The sequence below is a fragment of the Diadema antillarum genome, unplaced genomic scaffold (assembly GCF_040938485.1).
Source record: "Diadema antillarum isolate AM-2024a unplaced genomic scaffold, OU_Dant_1.0 seq00000432_RagTag, whole genome shotgun sequence".
Taxonomy (NCBI): domain Eukaryota; kingdom Metazoa; phylum Echinodermata; class Echinoidea; order Diadematoida; family Diadematidae; genus Diadema; species Diadema antillarum.
In genome coordinates, this window is record NW_027271412.1 from 260,163 (window position 1) to 280,806 (window position 20,644).

Below are 20,644 nucleotides of genomic sequence, written 5' to 3' on the forward strand. Positions count from 1 at the left end.
GACTGAATCGAAGTATGGTGAAAAGAAACGATGTCAGTTAGACATAGCACATAAACTTGAAAGAAGAGGAAAAATGCTTGAAGCTATATCGCAACTACAAGATGATATCAATCTGACAGGAGTAATGGATACGAAAAAAGAGAGAAAGATAACGCCCTGATACACACCGAATGGCAACTTATAGTTCAATTATACAAAATGTAGTATAGTGAACTTTCGTATTAACGAAATCCTGGGGGACCGGCAGTTTTCTTTCGTTATATCGAAATTTCGTGATAACCGAACAAATAAACAATAAAAATCAAAGAGCGGGTAATGTCGCGGCCTGAATTTTTACTTCGTTGCAACCGGAATTTCGTTGTAACCGTGTTCGTTATACGGCGGGAGTGCACTGTAGTCCACAAGGAAATTAATGTAAATCATTGTGTAAGTGCTTGACGTGGACGTGGTACTGATCCAAGAGTTCTTTCTCCACGATCACGGAGATCGTCAAAAGGGCAACATTTCACACGATTGAACACGGCGGCGATGTCGACCTCTATCTGGAGGACCACATTAACCCAGCCCAAGCACCAAGAGGCATGCTAACCACAACATGTCATCCTGACAACTAGGGCCTGCTCAGTTTTACTCGCCAACTCTTTCTCTCAAAAAATAGCAAAAGACTGGAACGCACTGCCATGTAAAGATAAAACAGATTAAAAATATTGATACATTTAAAGATGTGCTCCAGCGTCACTTCCGTTGCGATTAACACATTGTATCACAGTGTGGAGACAGAGTGATGCTCTCTCCAGAGTTTTTTTTTTCAGCGGTATTCAATCCAGATCCAGATCCAGACCCAGATCCAGATAGTCCTCTAAGCATTTGCTGCAGAAGGAGTTTGGCGTGATGAGATCTCATCTAACGCACGTCTGTTCTCGTCTTCGGAGAACTCCACGGCGTTCGTTCCGTCGCAGATGTCGCCGTACGACGGGGGCGGAGATCGCTGCGCTTCCCCTTCCTCCGCCTCCTCCTCGTCGTCATCTTTGATCGCTATGAAAAGGCGGGAGGAGCGATAACTGCCATGGGAATGCAATTAGAAGGAGAAAGAAAAAGAAACTGCATTACACGTTTGTATGCGCAAACATATCGACGTGACGCAAGGCATTGCAATATACGATAGAGACCGCGGATCAATGGATGTGATTTGTTGATAGGGGAAAGAAGTCGTGTCTCATGCACGCGCAAACTTATAGCCAATCACAGTGAGAGATAGATACTGGTATGTTGTACTTGTATCACGAGGTGGGAACTGAAAAATCAAGATTGTAATTGATCCCTCCTTGATACATAATTCATCAGGAAATCTCTAAAGTGCTTGGTTGTCATGTGAAAACATTATTAATGTAGTATCTTGGGAAAAGAATGTGTAAAGAAATCACATGTTTATATTTTCTGATTTCATGTTCAGAAAATTGTGTGAATATGTATGCTACAATGACTCGAAAAATATCAACTGTCTTTCATCCGCATTTTCATTTCCCTACCTTGGGGGCATGTCCAGTCGGGACTGGTTTGCGATGAAAGTTGCCCCAGGACCAACGGGACCAGTCGCCGTTGAGACGCCAGCCTCTATTGCTGAGGGGCCTTGTCTACCTTCGGTCCTCATTCTTCTCCCAGCAGCCGATAGCTGCGTGACGCCGACCGCAAACATGACGAAACCGCTGATGAGGAGCGCGATGCCCATGGTGTACAAATACATTTGAAAGTTGCTGTTGGTGGCGGCAACGGCCGTGAGCACGCCACCAACGACGAAGAGTCCGATGCCGAACCCGGCGAGACACGTCGGACTGCCGCTTCGGTGGCCGTTACCCCGAGGTACTGCGTCGCCATTCATCTTTGTTGATCTTCGCCGAACGACGTAGAACGATTCAGTGTGTGATGGAAGGCCTGATCCCGACTGAAATCGCACATTTCCTATCATTGCACCTGGATAATGATATATCAACGAGAAGATTGTTAGGAAGGGGAAGGCGGGGAAAAGAAAAGGAAACACATTTTTGAGGGAAGTTGAAGAATCACGAGAGACCGTCCAGACGCAGGGCGTGTTGGTTGTGTAAATCGTTTCATGATATCAGGCGAGTAGGAGAATAATATTGGTATATATATGAAGAGTTTGTTCGCAAAAACCGATAAGTCCATATTTGCTAAATGGAGATATTCGCGATTAAAGGTCAAGAAAAATAAAGAGAATAATAAGAAAATTTTTGCTTCTTTTGATCATAACTTCAAAAGTGTACCTTTATATGGAGTGACCAATATATCATTTTCAAGGTATTATTCTGTACTATATGACAGAGACAATACTTCAAAATCTTCAAAAATGGACTTATCGGTTTTTGCGAACAAACTCTTCATATATATATATATATATATATATATATATATATATGGGCACATATTTATGGGTATAGGAGTGGTTGTAGTTATAGCAATGCTAGTAGTAGTAGTAGTAGTAGTGTAAGCAGTAGTAGTCACGTAGTGTAGGCGTAGTAGTAATGTAGTGGCAACACTCGTGAACAGTAGTAGAAGTTGTCGTCGTCGTAGGACATGTAGGAGTAGTAGTAGCTGTAGTATTATCTAAGTAGGCCCTATAGTAGTAGAAATAGTAGTAGTGTCCGTATAAAACATTTTTAAAAAAAATAGTAGACATGGAAGAAGTCGTATCAATAGCACAAGTGGTTGCTGCAGAATACTGTAATATGACGGAGGCTAGTGTTATAGTAGGGCCTGTATATAATGAAATCAGTATTGAGTGGGGATTATAGCGGTTGCAGTATCAGCAACAGAGGTGGTAATTGTAGTAATGCTAGTAAGAAAATTGTAACTAAAAAAAAATGAAGCCCATGCTAAGGTTATTAAAGAAGTCACTTGTTAGATGAAAAGAAAGCAGAGAACATAATGTGCACTTTTATCAAGCGGTCGGAGGTATGGGGGTGGGTGATATAGCGGGGTCATCCCACTGGACCGACATCCACGAGTCATACAGCCCACGAGTTCGACATTGATGAAAACAGGTCCATGAGGCATACAGCTTACGAGTCATACAGCCCATGAGTTCGACACTATGCAAAGAAAGCCTATGAGTTCGACACTAGGTAAAAACAGCCCACGAGTTCGACAGATACATCACGGGGCTTACATTGTGTCGGTCTCGTGGGCCTTGTTAGCTTAATGTCGAACTAATGGGCTATATGACTCGTGAGCTGTATAACTCATGGGCTGTATGACTTGTTAACTGTATGACTCGTGGGCTGTATGATTCGTGGATGTCGGTCTCGTGACGTAGTAATAATAGACAAGAGTAACAAAGTAATCCAATCTCCCGCAAGAGTCGTCTGCGAAGATGTGGGCCTAATGAGAAGAAGGAGAGTTTATAAAAAGGCTCGATTGATAGCTTTCATTTCATTTCATTTCATTTGTTTGCTTCAATATCCAAATAATACAAACTAACTGCAAAACAGCATAAGCGATTTGTACAATAATCATAATACCAACATAGTACAACCATCATAACAGGAAGCATACGCACGCACAAAAGAGGCTCCCTCGTAACGAATGAATAGACTGAATACATTATAGTTTTCACATACAGTAAGAGGATATGATATCGTATCCACAAGTTCGTAGATACAGGATGACTTTGCAATAAAGATTCAAAACCTGCTAAACGTAATTTCCGACATGACAAATAACTTGCGGCTTTGTTTGTTTGTTTTCAGGAAAAAAAAAATGCTCGTCACTGCAATGACAAAAACAAACAAAAACAACACCTAAAAAGAGAGAAAGAAATAAAGCGTAACCTAACGGATTGAATGTTATTGTGTGTATTTTCTGTTTCAATCTCCGAGCTTTTTTGTGTGTGTTTTTATAATGCACCATCTTGCATGACTTCAACAGCAAGTAAGCTAATGATATTATACAAGTTGTGATATTTCTGACCCGAATAGATTCGTGACTAACAAGAACCCCCGTGGAAGAACAGTCGTATTTTGCAAATACAGCTGAATTGACTATCCCCCGTTTCTTCGTACTGTACATGTATTTCTTTCTCTTTCAGATTGAATACTTTTATTCGAATACGAAAAAAAAGTACAATGGGGAATATATTTCATGATTTTCACAGTAACGTGATTAATAGTCAGGGTGATAATACAATCACTTTTACAGAGAGAGCTCTCTGATAAAAAAAAAGTAGAAACCCCTTTGTTTACGCGCCCCCATGATCAGATGATTCCATCAAGTTTTGTTACAAGAAAGAGTTTTTGCAATAAACACATTAATTTCAGATGATCATCCAGTCACTGTTACGGTGATTACGTGATACTGTACTTCAGTTGTTTTTATCGAGTTTACAAGCCGAATGCATCCTTTAATTGACCAGACTCTACTTGACTTGAATATCATATCCCTTTATCAGGAGAACCCATTCCCGTCGCAAGTGTCTATAGGACATACTTAGCATATGAGAGCTACAGCATTGATTTCACCAAGATTCATTATCATTTTCATTCAATCATTCATTCATTCATTCACTCATTCATTCATTCATTCATTTATTCATTCATTCATTTATTTATTCATTCATTCATTCATTCATTCATTCATTCATTCATTCATTCACTCATTCATTCATTCATTTATTAATTAATTAATTCATTCATTCATTCATTCATTCATTCATTCATTCACTCACTAACCCATTCATTCATTCATTCATTCATTCATGACTATATGTTTTCATGAAACTCAATGGAATGCAATGTAATCCGATCAATATTTGCATCTACATGTCAGATTCTATTACCAAGGCCGCATCGACGACTAATGTCATGGGAATCCACTTTCTACCGTTGTATTTTGTTTATCTTATACTCCCTCACTTACAAAGTATGAGGGGAATACGGGAAAAAGGTCCTATAGCGATGTAATAGTATATTGACCACTTTTTGTTCTCTGTAGAAAGAACATTAACAGTTTGACATAGTGTTTCAATCTAAGAATGAGAAACAATCGAGAGGAAGCTTATAGAGTCCCTTAACAACACAGATATTTACTTTTCACTTTACGTAGTACTGTACGCTGATAATTCAAATATCAAAAACACTTTGTATCACACATAGGCCTATACCACCTACAGTATATACACCAGCAATCGCATAAGAGAAGAAACAAACATAACTACTGCAGGATGAATTGAATCTAATATTACGGTGCGTTTTTACTCACCTCTCTACCACGACATGCCTCCCCCAAACACGGAAGCTCGCGCCATGTTTCACAGTCGGTCGTGCAGAAAAATTCAGGCGTTGGGTAAAATGCAGAACCAGATTGGCCTAAAGGTTGAACTGTCCCTTCGAAAGAGAATACATCCGATGAAATTATCTGCATTTACTGTTATCGCAGTTATGTTGGTAAAGGAAATTGATAAAGGCGAGTTCCACCAAAATGCACTGATCTCTACAACCAGATGTACGCTCTTACGAGTCTGATCGTATAGTTTAATGATTCAGTGTATATCTCACCTCCCTAATATAACGCCACTTCAGTGGAAACCCCAAGTTTGCGTTCATTTGTCATACCATGGCTGACAAAACTGGCTTTGGGAAGGGAAGTGATGTAATCTGTTTTTCAGCGACACACACACTAACAAAAAAAGAGAGAGGTTAAAACAAATTCGTAATACACTGTGTGCACCTACCAGCCTTGTCGAGATACAATCTAGTTTCCTCTTAAAACCACGCGCCATGTCCTATACAAAGTTAAAGTCCGTTTAGGGCGGATGAATGTTATGAATCTGAGTCTCCATGTTGGGGATTACTGTATACCACCTCAATGTTGGACAAACAATGAACGTTGGGTCTACAGATATAAACTAGTTTATGCTGGCGAGCGGATGTGAAGTCGAGGAGAAGCAAACAAGCATATAAATTAACAAAACGACAAAAAGTAAAACTGGAAACCGACATCTCTCTAGAATTTAACAAAATGTCATAGTCATTATGTTTTAAAGCATTCTTCTTGAAAAAATGCGATAACCACAAATCATTCTGATTTCATTGTTGCTCTATTTCTTTCTTTTTTTGTTGTTGTTTTTCTCTGTTTTGCGAGTTTTTTCACATACAGGATAATCATGAATAATTGCATAGCGATGATGACGATATAATAACGATGATTTAGGAGAAATGATATTAGTAATAATAGTGTAAGTTTTAGCAATTTGTCATAGGGGCAGCAGTAATAACATAGTTTATAATGATGATACCAACAATAATAGTGATAAAAATTTCACGATTATAAATCATATGTCGTAAAATAATATTGTATATAATGATGTATATATTGATACAGTTATGTATGATCTTATTTTATTTCAAATCTTCTTTTCTCTATACATGTATGGAAGCATGATACATAATTATTGCGTTTGTTTCCTTTATAATGTAAACTAAAATCCATATAACAATAACAATGGTGATAATGGTGACGTAAATGATAACGATGTTAATAATGAAATTACGGAAATATTTCAGACAACAATAAGCCTAATATTATTAATTATAACAATACGAATGATGACACAGACAGTAACATTGCATAACTGTGTTTATTGTTCTGCAGTTGTGCGCATGCTCGATGACAGCCTAGCCCATGATTAAGGTTATGTAAATGTTTTAATATGATTGCATTTTTGATAGAAATGAATTGAAATGAATGAAAGAAAATAGAATGATTAATTCAGGCCTTTTTGCGACTCTTTAAGCAGTTGGGGGAAAATAAGTGGAGTATAATAGTTATTCTCATCTCTCCATATAACCCTAACCTTTAAGCTGGTATATATATATATATATATATATATATATATATATAGATTGATATGTAATATGTATATATATATATATACATATATATATATTATGTATATATATATAAAATATATATATATATATATACATATATATATATTATGTAGATAAGGTAGTCCACGTGTTGGCAAGATAAAAAGATAAGTAACAAAACTGCAACAAAGTTCATGATGTATTCACCAACGGTTTATTTCTTCACACAAATTTTCGAGTGTATCGCCGCCCTTTCTCAAGTGTTGATACAAGAGTATCAACACTTGAGAAAGGGCGGCGAGACGCTCGAAAATTTGTGTGAAGAAATAAACCGTTGGTGAATACAGCATGAACTTTGTTGCAGTTTTGTTACTTATGTATTATGTATATATATATATATATATATATACATATATATATATATAAATAATATGTACATATATATATATATATATATATATATATATACGTTTTACATTTGGCCAACTACAGTAGTTGGTGTGACTCCAGCATATAATAGGAGCAGCCAGAACCACGTAACAAAGTGGCATTGGGAGCAGTTCGGAGTACCTACAGTACATATAAAGAGGTATTACACGTATTAATCTTTTAATAAGAGCAGCCTCTAAACACCGCCATCTACGACTCCAAACAGAAATAAGATCATCTTTTGATAGATATTGTTATAACGATTTTTTTTTTTTTTTTTTTTGCTGCTTGTCATAAATCATGAAAATGTCTGACTCTTGGCATAGGTCAGTTTGCCGACCGTTCAGTGTTTATGTATAAATTCATTTAAAAAAACAGAATTATTCCTGGCGACCAGAATGGTTACTAAAGGATCGCCAGACATATAGCAACATACTGTTGCATATCATAAAAACTGGATTTCTGGTATGTCGAAAGGCATTGAGAATAAGCGGAAGAGTTGCATAGCTGTGATTACTATAGATTCTCTGAAAAAAAAACAATCCATGAGCCTGAATACACAGTGAATTGTTTTGTGAAATAACAATTGCATGAGAAGGTAACATTTACAGATGGATGTGGTATTCTTCTGAGAATGTCACGCGAACAAAATGTATGTAGGAACTACATCATGTACAAATGAACCCACTCCAATTCTGTTGAAATTTTTAAGAATAATCTTAAGAAGTATATTAGTTTAACTTGGTTTAATAATGATTATCATTATTATTTTCATATTTTATGTCCTATACCGTTTCACTTTGTTGTTTACTTTTTCGCATGTACCTGGATGTCATTCGTATCTTGCACATGGTTGCGCCTTGAGCATTTATTAATTTTATTAGATGGATTTGGCGCCTTATAAGTCTCATATGATAATAATAATAACAATAATAATAATAATAATGATGATGATGATAATAATGATAATAATGATATTATTATCATTATTATCATTATCACTGTTATTATTATTAATGTCATATCTTATGTAAGATTAAAGCCATTTCATAACAGATGCTAATCATCTTATACTCAATTGATGCGCTTTACTACGGTCTGCACATGACACTGATTACATGAGATTATAGGCCATTATTATTATGTATACAGTGGTTCAGCGAATGCTATCATATCCTCCATAATTTTGCACTGAAGCCCCTACCCCTCGGCACTTAAATTCGGGACACATCATATTCAAGTCTATGGATAGCAGGAGGACATAGATAGTTCATTCAAATCCTATATAGTTGGAAATAAATACTTATTTATCATTAAGAAAGTTATCAAAAGTTAAGATTTCACTGATACATGCAGCGAAAACATTGGCACGTGATGGTGTGAATTAAAATAGAGGATGATTGGGGAAAAACCACAAGTCGCAATCGATCATAATGTTATGACAGGAACAATGTAGCGTGCATGTGCTAGCCAAACATTCCGTGAAATTTTGTGATCATGACTTGGCAATCCCGTCTTAATTTATTATGTTTTCAAGGTGTCAATTATGATTACATCCTGCCTAGTGTCATCAGAAGTTGTAAATTACATTGTAAGGTAGTATCAATTACTGTCGTGATTTCTACAGGTTTGTCTGTTGAAATTCAAAATGTCGTGCATAGCAACTTCCTGCTGTCGTTCCTCGTGGCTCTATTGACAAAATACATTGAACAATGACAGCGCAAACATCTTACTGATCAGAGTCAATATTTCCCAGTGCGAAAGTTTACACACATAATATTTGTATACATGTACACTGTATATATATACGACACTTTATAGCGTGAACAATAATCATGTATCACGAAATACTGAAACATTCATGTTATCTTTATTCTCTCATAAATCAAAGCGTCAAAAGTTTTAAGCAACATGAATAAGAATGAATAGTTTCAAACTTACCACGTGAAAAGGATATATCCATGCTACAGTCTTACAACCCTTTGTACCTTTGATTCCGGCCCCGGGTTCCGGCCGGGGAAGCAGGACGTAAACGGACTCCAGCCCGTATGTAACGCGATTCACAATCCGTCACCCACCTACCCCCGATCGCTGATTTTAATTCTTTTTTATTTGAGTTCTTGTTCGTGTAATTTTTTCCCCTTCTCTTCCTCTTTTGTCACTATGCGACTTCTGAGCTTTTCACTGGGCTTAAGACGAGGAATTTTGGACCAAGGAATAAGTTATATATATATATATATATATATATATATATATATATGTACACATACATATGAGTATATGAATATAAGAACGACCCAAGTCCATGGAAGACCATTTCGAGCAAACTTAAAAAAAACTTCATATCTTTTTTATTTGTCCAATAATATCCTATTTAACTGTAATGGGAAGGCAACATTGTACATACAAATTAGAACATATGTTATTTTGACAATTAACATTTACATTAATTGTGGAGAGGCCATTTAGTGTGATGGACTTGGGTTGTTCTTTGAATCATATGGACTTGGGTCGTTCTTTGATTCATATACATGATATTCTGCTATAAAGATGAGAGAAGGACGAGAGAGGGCGCTATAATATGAATGTAAGAATGACCCAAGTCCTTCATTCTAACATTCATATAAGATTTATCTCATTTATTTGTGGCACTTCCAGGGGTAATTAGGATTTATCATTTATACACAAGAAGAGTCCATGTACAAGCTACAATTTCCCATGTCAAACTGAATTTGGCCAAAAATTGGACTTGGGTCGTTCTTTTACTCAGGTACTCATATATATATATATATTTCATATATACATGATGTATATAATATATATATATATATATATATATATATATATATATATATTCTTTCTTTCTTTATCTATTTATCTATTTTGAACCTGTTCAGTTCAATTTCGGATGCCAACTTTTTATTGCATACACCCTTGGGTATACTTCATTATACTGGCCTGATTTTACTTTCCAGAAAGTCGGATTTTACACGCTCTACGCCTTACACGAGATTGTATAAATATTTTATACTCCCCGAAGGAAAAAAAAAGCACATCAAATCAATATACACTATATAAGCTTTACTAACAAATATATACTATATACTCTTACGCTGGCTCGTCACGAGAGACCCATAAAAGAAGAGGACTTCCGCAAGACTTCCGCGGTATGAACTGATAGGTTCAGAAGAACTCGCGCAATGTAATTTAGCAGGCGATAGCATTTTCCCTTTGCCATTTTCTGTTTATTCTTCTCAAGCGATGCATTAAAGGGATCGTATAGTTTTGGTTGAGACCTAATTTCAGGTTTCTAACATTTTTTGGTGAGAAACCTCTTATAAAATATGAAAGAGCATTTAATTCCATGAGGAATTCAACGTTTATTTGATGAAAATTGGTTTTGAAATGGCTGAGATATCCAAAACAGAGCGATTCAATAAAGTGTGGGACCCACATCTTATTACCATCGCTTTGTTTTTCCTTTGTTTTTGGATGTTTCAGTCATTCCAAACCCGATTTTCATCAAATAAACTTTGAATTCCTCTTAAAATGGTATGCTCTGTACTATTTCATAAGTGTTTTCTTGGTATCTCACAAAAAGTTAAAAGCCAAATTCTCATCTCCACCAATACTGTACTATCCCTTTAACTTTTTGTATTTTTGGTTTCAGTCTCCTAGACCTTTACTGCAACTTCATTCTGTCCGCATCCTGTCGATCGAATACACTGTTTTGGTTGTGACCGCGAACAAAATAAAAAAACAACAACAAAAAACAACAATATGGGCTTTCCACACAAGTTTAATATCCACTGTGTGTTACATTCGTCTGTGTTCAACAACCTCCAGATATGATTGCCGATACTTGATATTTTGATATATCTTTGTTATCTTACTTACCTCTGACTTTCTTCAAAATGAACAAATGAACACTAAAATCATGTCTTGCAATGATTGTCGATGTCATTACAAACTTCATCGCATTGACTTCACAAGAAAAAAGAGGAATAAAGAGGCGTATAAGGAGATGACAGGAAGAGAGAAGAGAGAGGGGTTGGGGTGCACTCTTAAAATATCCAAGTCAGAACTGACCCGGAACTGGGTCCGTTGGGGTCATACACCGTTCCGGGTCAGAAATGACAAGGAATGGGGTCACATAATTATGACTCATTCAGAGCCATGAATTGGGTCTTCATAACCAAATCCAAGTCATTTTTGACCCGGAACGGTGTATGACCCCAACGGACCCAGTTCCGGATCAGTTCTGACTCGGATGTTTTAAGAGTGTGGGAAGGAGAGAGAGAGAGAGAGAGAGAGAGAGAGAGAGGGAAAGAAAAGGGGGTGGGGGAGATGTAAAATGACCTTCCTTCGCCATTGCATGTTCAAACATATAGCCTATCAAGACTGGATTCATTCACGTATTACTGTCAATTATATGCAATACGGGCATAATCATGACTGCTATTAGGCCTATACGAATGAAGAGGATTTTTGGAACACGCGACAGCGTATGCCTCGTCGAATACCGTTGATACGTAAATTGATTTCATATGGAAAAAAAAAGACACGAGGTTGTCTATTTACAATCTATGTTTCCATTTTCTACATTTATTGTTGTTGTTTTTTTTTACCATTCATATCACGCGAGTTCAAATCAGTTCTGAAATCTATACAATTAGATATCCATAATCTTGATGCTGAACACATGCATTACGTATAGCAGAAGCAAACATAAAGGAAAAGGCACGCCAGGGGCGTCATCGCGTGGGGGGGGGGGGGGGGTCTTACTGCACCTGGGGCCTGTTTCATAAAGAGTTGCGATTGATCTTACGCTCGATTTATTGAGCGTAACTTGATGAATCGAGCGTACGTTCAATATTGAGCATATAAGTTCTGTTTCATAAAGACACCTACGCTTGATTTCAACAAAAAAATCAAGCGTAACATTCAGTAGATTGAGCGTTTCTTGCGATCAATCGCAAAGTTGTTTATGAAACGGAATTTGCGATTGATTGCAACTTACGCTCAATCTTTGTGAAACAGGCCCCAGCCTGCCCACCCCCTCCCCCTTCCGAGGCCTATCTTTCTCAAGCATCAGTAAGAATGTGTATCTGTATATCATGCACAATTCAATCCATAGAGTTTATTATTGGAGTGCATTGTGGAGCTGTCTGGCACAACCGCAACTAGTCCTTATCATGGTTAAAAAACTTTCAACTCTGAAAATCGGCTTGCCATAGTGCGCATTGCACGCAAGCTCAAGGCATTCGAACCAGTGAGAAGAGTTTACTGGAACGCAGCGATTAAAGGCTAATCACGAGCGACTGAGTAGTGACCAATAAGACGCAATCAGCACTGTCAATGTTTCCGCTAATCAACGGCGAGTACGAATCGACTGTGAGTATTGAAAAGCACACTCAGTGCAAGGCGATGAGTTATCCTCGGGAATTCCCCGCTGCATCGTCTGACCCGTGTATATAGGAGACTGAGACAGCTGACACCATGTTCATCCATGGAGTCATATGCAAGGAGCTACTTCACAAGTCATGCAGGTTCATCTACTGAGAAGCATGCTGTGATTGCTGCAGTTTGCGCCGCTCGTTTTCTGGAGCGACCCTTTTGCTCTGTATATATACAGGCAAAGAAACACGGTACCCAGAGCTCACTCTCCACTTTGTTCGAACAAGAAGGAACTTCGTCACAAGCAATGTACTGAGAAGGCGGATTTCGGAAGTGGTTTTTCTGCTCGGCTTTAAAGCTCCATTACAAACTTCTCATTTTCCCCTTCTATTAGTTGGGCCGTTGTTTCTACGCACAGTTGCCTAGCTGAATTCCAGTTTACTCTCAGAGATCGTGGCTGAAGGCAAAAGAGATAAAGGTCAATTTTCGCAAAACAAGAGAGAAAGGAGAGAAAGAGGTAAGTCAGTTTAAGATGTTATAATTCCTGTCCGATCTCATTAGCTCCCCTTAACCCATCAGTAGTTGAAATGGGGATAGTATTAAGACTAAACTCTACCTCTATTCACTTATATGCTGTTAATCTATCAAGACGTATCTAAAGCAAATAGTGACAGGTCACTTTAAAGGAGGTATTGGCAAATTATTGCTAGAAAGGTTAAACGTTAATTCTAAATGTAACGTCAAATTCTATGCATGTTCTATTCACTAAAGTTGCCCTTGACAACCACAAAACGTGCATGCCGGGGTGACTTCATGCCTGTAATAAGGAAATGGGAGGAAACTCAGAAATTATTCATTAGTACTCTCTAAAAAAAAATATCGAGTGAAAATATTCATTCTTAAAAGAGTGAATACAAAAAAGAGTGAATTTAGAGTGAAATTGGAGTGAATTTTGAGTGAAAATGTTCATTTTCACTCATTTTGGAGTGACCTCAGGGATCACTCGAAGATTTTGGAGTGATCCCTGACGTCGCTCTAAAACGAGTGAAAATGAACATTTTCACTCAAAATTCACTCCAATTTCACTCTAAATCCACTCTTTTTTGTATTCACTCTTTTAAGAGTGAATATTTTCACTCGATTTTTTTTAGAGAGTATAGGCTGTATAAGAAAAGAAACATCTATGAATTGTAATACATTAGAGAAACAACCGTGTATTGTTTATCGCTAGATAAAGTCATACACGACTGAAATCAATTCCGGTTTTTTTTTAAAGATTGTAATAATGACTAATTTCTAAGGTATTTCTTTGTGTTTCCTAGTAAGTATGTCTTTGTCTTTGTGATGTATATTCCTTGTTTTGAAAATAAAGTTTTGGTATTTTAAGGTTAGCGTCACTGATATTCTCATATCATAACCGTGATTGTTTCATCCCCCGAATAAATGTCTTTTTTTTTTTCATTTAAGAAAAGGTTATTCTCTGATAGCATCAAAAGGGAACGACAACTTTGTGAGGAGTACTTGCAATTTGTTAAGAAAAATTCAGAGCAAATCACAGGCATTTCAAACATTAGATCTTTTCTTCATTTACTTTTAACATACGGATATACATCACACAGAACATTATTACAGTAAAAGAGACATCTATTAATGCATCTGAAGTTATTCAGTATATACAGCAATCATATATGCCCCTTAGGAATTAGGCAGGTGCATGGTACATGTGGGACGCTGTGTTTCATTTTTCGGCATGTTTTCTTGCCACAATTCGTGTTGTTCCGCGTATGCAACAATGACAGAAAAAAAAAACAAACAAAAAGATAAACAAATAAACAATCTGGGGAGTGCTAGATTGGAGATGAACTCGTAAAAAAAACCAAAACAAAACAAACAAAAACAACTAAAAAACCCCAAAACAAAACATATGAGCTTGATTTTCGAATAATTTAATCAACATTAAACTCTGGATAAATCATGAATGTACTTGCGGTTTTCCTCAAGCTTAGGTATTTTTTTAAAATTAGTATTTATTGCTCGGAAATAAATGTCATTTTCAGCAAGAAAAAAACCCCAAGGGAATTACAGAATCACATAATAAAGGGAATAAGGGCACAGCATAACAAAATGAATACATAAAACAGTACATATCAAATATGGCAAAAATACCTTGTAGGCTGACTATACAGTGTCAAATTGAATTTCAAACCTCCTTTCACTAAATCGGCATATAAATCATGCTTTTGGTGAATTCCCACATAGACTTCTCTCCTGACACTTCTGTTGGTTAAATGACAAGGTATATTTATACACTGATATAGAAACCCTGAGCAAATGAAACAATGGCAGATAATTATGATATGTTGAAGTGTCTCGTGATAGTGGTTAGAAATGTCTGAAATCAAAGAGAATCCTCATATTAATAGTGAAAGTGAAAGTTATATGTCTTAATGCAGTATTGTGGTGAGAGCGAATGCATGTATCACTGATCTTTTCTTTGGCCGGATAGTGGTTTCCTGTATATGGCTGCCAGTGAATTCCGTGACCCCGGATAAGCTTGGAGGTACAAGCTGCGAAAGTGAAAATCACTTTCCTAGAGATTATCGCGCTAACATCATGCAGTCTACAACATTTTTTTTTCTTTATCCTCCTTCGAGGGACTTTATTTCATTTCAAATATCTAAAAAGGTTCACAGAAAACATACAGAGAGCAAGATATACGAACATAGAAGATAAGAGTACAAACAATGAATTGTCAAAATCATAATCATCACATGAATTTCGATTCCTCTGGAAATAATATACTTCAAATATATCCAAGATACTTCATAAGTGTGACATTATCTCAACATATTAATTTCCGCATTTACAGTTAATCAGATATAATTTATGTGATTCAACATCTGCTCTAATTCATATAGTTGCCTTTTCGTGAAATCAATTAGGTTTTTTTTTTAAACTAAAAATTTTAAATTCATAATGAGCTTTGTTCTAAAGTCTGTCAATAATGCGTATACATTCGTTGCTTTTGCGGTATAATTGCTAAGTATATACAAACGAAAAATCGTATATTGGGCAAAAACTAATATTAAATTCAACAACATCAAAGATTTATCTCTTACATCTATTCCTGTTTATATCATTCGTTCATTTATAGTGATATCAATATGATAATAAGCGCATATAAACTTTGATATTTTTTCCCCATATAACTTCGTATCTGGGCAATGTAACAAAACATGCCAAATCGATTCAACTTCGTTGCATTTTCTTACAAATCATATCAGACATAATTCTCCATTTCACTAAATTTTCTTTAAATGGTAAAATTCTATGTAATAACTTAAAACTATATTGCTTTATTTTATTACTAAATAATTTTCCAAACTTGAAATCAAACAACACTTTCCAATCAAATTCTGGAGGTATATGTAATATTTTTGTCCAAAAGTATATTACACTTAGCTCGGATTTCTTTTCATCCAGCAGTAACGAATAAAACTGTTTTGTCTTTAAAACTATCAATTCAATTATATCCCCAGTATTTATTTGAAACAATTCTTTATTAAACAAAACATCTTGGGTACATTGCCTTTTACACAAATAATCAAACCACAAGTGTAGCAATGCCCTTTTAATTCTTTCATATTGAAACAATATTAATAAAGAATTCAAATTCATTGTCTCATATATTCATTCATGATTTTTCCATGATTCATTTTCTATCAACTGTTTAACATAAATGATATGTTTTTCAACCCAGTATCTGTTAAATGAAAATTTCATATACTTGATGTTCGTATTATTCCAAATAATTTCATTTTATATATTAGTCACCTGCAATATATTTGTATAATGTGTTTTTGCCCATGTAGAAAGAAGATCAGAATAAAATACCGGTAATTTATATCTTTTACACAATAACATCAGATCTGTAGCGGAACAATTATAATGTAAGCATAAATAAACCCCTCCGATTCTATTTAAGTAAAATTTACATATATGTTTCCAGGATTTATTACTAGTATCTAATAATTTCGGCAACCAAGAAAGCCTAAGTGACTTCATTTTTGCATCTAAATCAGTCATTCTAAACCACCTTGTGAAACACCATTCATTACAGCCGCTCTTTTAACTTTATCTCTTTTAGAATGCCACAAAAATACAAATAATATCTTATTCAACTCTTTTACATATTTCTGAGGAATTCTATAACAAGTTGAAAGATAAATCAACTGAGATACAAATAAAAATTTAATCATAACTACTTTCCCATAATACGTTAAATTTCTCATTCTCCACATTGTTATTATTCGCTTAATTTTTTTCAATTTTTACTAACCAATTCAAACGATTAAATTCATTTTCTGTCTGACACAAAACAACACCAAGATATGTAACCGGCTCTTCTGTCCATTCTAACTTGTCTAAACAATTTACTTCTTTAATATCAATATTCAATGGTAATATTTTTGTTTTTTGAAAATTTAACCGTAACAACGCATATTCACCAAAAATTAATACCTCTTGCATTGCCATATTACCTGACTCTACTGAGTCAACAATTACGGTAGCATCGTCAGCTAACTGTGAAATACGTATATCATAAACATCGTGGGACGGGTAATCATAAACTGGTATACTAATACCGTGTATATTCATATAAGACCGTATACAACATAACTACCGTTACGTATACACCAATAAGTATGATACTATATATAATTATGTTTGAAATAATATTTCAAACATATCATATACATGTAAGTGTATACGTTGACGCAATATTTATATGATTTGATATGGTTGAAACTATATGCTTTCAGTTAGTTAATTACCTCTTATTTGCATCATACAATCAACCACTGTGTACTCATGATCATTTGTAATTTACTAGGATATATGTTTTGCTAAAAAAATGAGAATTAGATTGAATTGAATTGAATTGAACGATACTTACAAACATCGTTGACGAGTGGAGACAATGAAACATGTGGAACAAGGTAGAGTGCAAAAGTGCACAAAATATTAGATAGGAAAAATAGAAAAAGAAAAACTCGGTAAAAACGAGAGATTGTAGAATGAATTTTGCTTGCGATTCAAAATCCTAACGATAATTAAAGCGAATTCAAGTTGGCTTCGATAAGAGCGTGATAGTTAAAAACTTAGTTTAAGATGTTTTATCAATGTCGGACGTACAATGACAAAGTTCTTAAAATTTAAAAGGTTAACGTGTTATCACGAAACAGTGACGTTAGGAACAGCGACTACTAGGCCTATCTATGCAAATTTGAGGTAGTGATGACGTCATAAACTCACAAGTATATCATGGACTTGTATATAAGTCTTCTTTAAATTTCTTTTATTTTTTTTACATTAAAAAGTAAATCATATCCTTTTCATTCGTTCATGCATTCATTAATTCATTCTTGTTTACATTTTCAGTTCCAAACAGTATGCACGTATATTTCAAATGTCAAAATGATAGTAAATTCTGATATGTAACGCAGTGTCATGGTGACACTATATAGTATCATCATGTTATAGTATCATAACATACACATACAATGTATAAATGGCATCTTAGCATCAGTCATATGTTAACTTGCTAATGAAGACAAAAGGACATATTGACAAAAGGACTTACGGCTTCTAAAGGTACGCTCCATCATGACCATTCTTCAAATGACTTGTCTTGTATACATCAAACCAATGGGAGACTCGCAAATTGATGACATCATCACCTATGCTAATTTGGGTTTGGTTGCAACCAACATCGCAATACAGTGAAAGAATATTTAAACTTTCAAGTTGTATATAACCTTCCGATTTTCTAAGTCTAATTCTTAATGAAACTTCTTTGATTTCTTTGGTTTATCTTGATTCCGTTGATTTATTTACTTGAACATGGCTTGGAAATCCACTGAAGGTAAACTACGACGTTTAATTTTTCCGTATATTGAATAATTGAAAGCAAGACCGCTTCTCTAAGCGGTTGTTTCCCTTTTCTCCCGCTTTTCTCTCTTTCATTCTTTGGACTTTCTTTTCCATTATATCTTGTCACAGATCTTTCATTCCCTTCATATATCAATCCCACATCCCTCGTGTCAATTAGCATCATACCAGTTTATAAGGTTGTGCCTGTTTTATCATCTCTCATAAACGCAAACACAACTGCAGGAAAAACTGACCAGAAGTGTGTGTAATTCATATGTGAAAAATTGAGCAAAGAAAATGGAATCCGAATTTCTTTGCTCAATTTTTCACTTATGGATCTCTCATAAAGTTAACATAATGATCTACAGCTAAACGATTTCTATTCTCGCAGCTTGTAATCACGTAGTACCGGGTTAGTATGAATCCACTGCCCTTTTGACACTTGTGTTTCTTAACCCCGTACTTTCTCTGACCCAGTACTGTCGTTAATCCCGTACCAATTTTTTTCAGCATTTTACACTCGCCAATAAATCCCGTACTAAGCTCTTGTCGCGGGCTAAAGAGAAAACTGACCTTTTTACACTCGTATGTCTTAGTCCCGTACTTTGTGGGGTTCGGGCTTTGTCTCCGTCGCTTAACCCCGGATTATTCCTTCGTTCTGTTTACACTCGCTTACTTGGCATCACAATTGCGGTGCTAAACCTGCTTTTTTTGCAGGGCCAGATAATACGGGATTAGCGGTGGGGCTAGCCCACTTTGGCAAAAACAAGTGTAAGCAGAAAGTGGGCTAAGGAAAGTCCGGTACCAACGGTGGAGCTAAGCCCCCCTCCCCCCCCCCCCCCCAGCCCCACCGTTGGTACTGGACCAAGCAAACATTTGCAAGTGTAAAAAGCCTGTACGTGTACACTGTGACAGACCCAGAAGCCTACTTCTGAGGTCAAACAAGAGAGAAAGAGAGAGAGAGAGAGAGAGAGAGGGAAAGAGGGAGAAATATCTAGTGATGAAATTGTTGTTGTGCGGGATGACCAGGCAAATCGGGTGATATAATTTTGTGGGGAATACCACACCAGTGGCAAAAACTTTGAGGCAGGTTGTTTGTCAGATCGTGACTGTATAATAAAAGGTCATATTGATTTCCAGGAAATTACGGGGGGGGGGGGGTCTGCATCAGCAGTGATCAAATATTTGTGGCAACGTGTTTCCTGCGGTGTTATAGGATTACCCGTGAACTTCCCAGTCTAGCCATAACGTAGAATGTATCGTATAGAATGTGTGCTTACACTGATAAAGTCGATTAAATTAAGGCCTCGTCCCATGATGTTTGTCTTAGTTAATCACAGATTCTATGAATTGCCTGCAGATATCAAAGATGTGTGTGAAATCTGTACGAGCAAAAAAAATAAAAAATAAAAAAGAGGGAAGAACGAGAGAGAAAGAGAGAGAGGGAGAGAAAGAAAAAAAAAACAGATAAAGAGAAGAAAATATATCTACTCTACATTGTATATTTTTGCGTGCATGATCAATAACCCAGTAGGCCTACAGCACATAGTTTGGGTTGAATTTTGATCTAGAATTTCAGACATTTTTCATCCCCTTTGCAACCATAAATTCATGTCTTAACTACATGTACCTTGGAGAACTACAATTACACTTGGACCTCGTATATAGCTCAATTCATGTGCCCAATATAATTGTATTCTATCACATCCTTCATCATACGCCGACCAAATACAGTAACTAACCTGTCCAAACATGAAATTGGACACCGCTTCACTTGAAAACATGTCAAATTTATCATATTGTTTCTTGTACATTCTGTCGAAAAAAAGTGAAAATAAAGTTTGAATTTCAATTTGAAAACGCATCTTTGAGAAATCAGTTTGATGTATTTTGTATTCAGTTATCTTATCAGGTATATAGTCTAGCCAAATTTGGATATACCGGCATAGTTTCTGAACTTGAGATTAGTCAGTGTTGCGTATATATGCATTAATATGTATACG

General features: G+C 35.9%; 1 protein-coding gene across 1 annotated transcript; it reads right to left on the bottom strand.

Annotated features, from left to right (window-relative positions):
- Positions 1 to 759: 759 nt before the first annotated feature.
- LOC139732550 (uncharacterized) lies at positions 760 to 1,879 on the bottom strand. Its single transcript, XM_071643404.1, has 2 exons — positions 1,530 to 1,879; positions 760 to 1,061 (listed from the first exon to the last, which is right to left on the bottom strand). The coding sequence occupies exons 1-2, from the start codon at positions 1,877 to 1,879 to the stop codon at positions 860 to 862; spliced, it is 552 nt and encodes a 183-aa protein (XP_071499505.1). The 3' UTR covers positions 760 to 859.
- Positions 1,880 to 20,644: the final 18,765 nt, after the last annotated feature.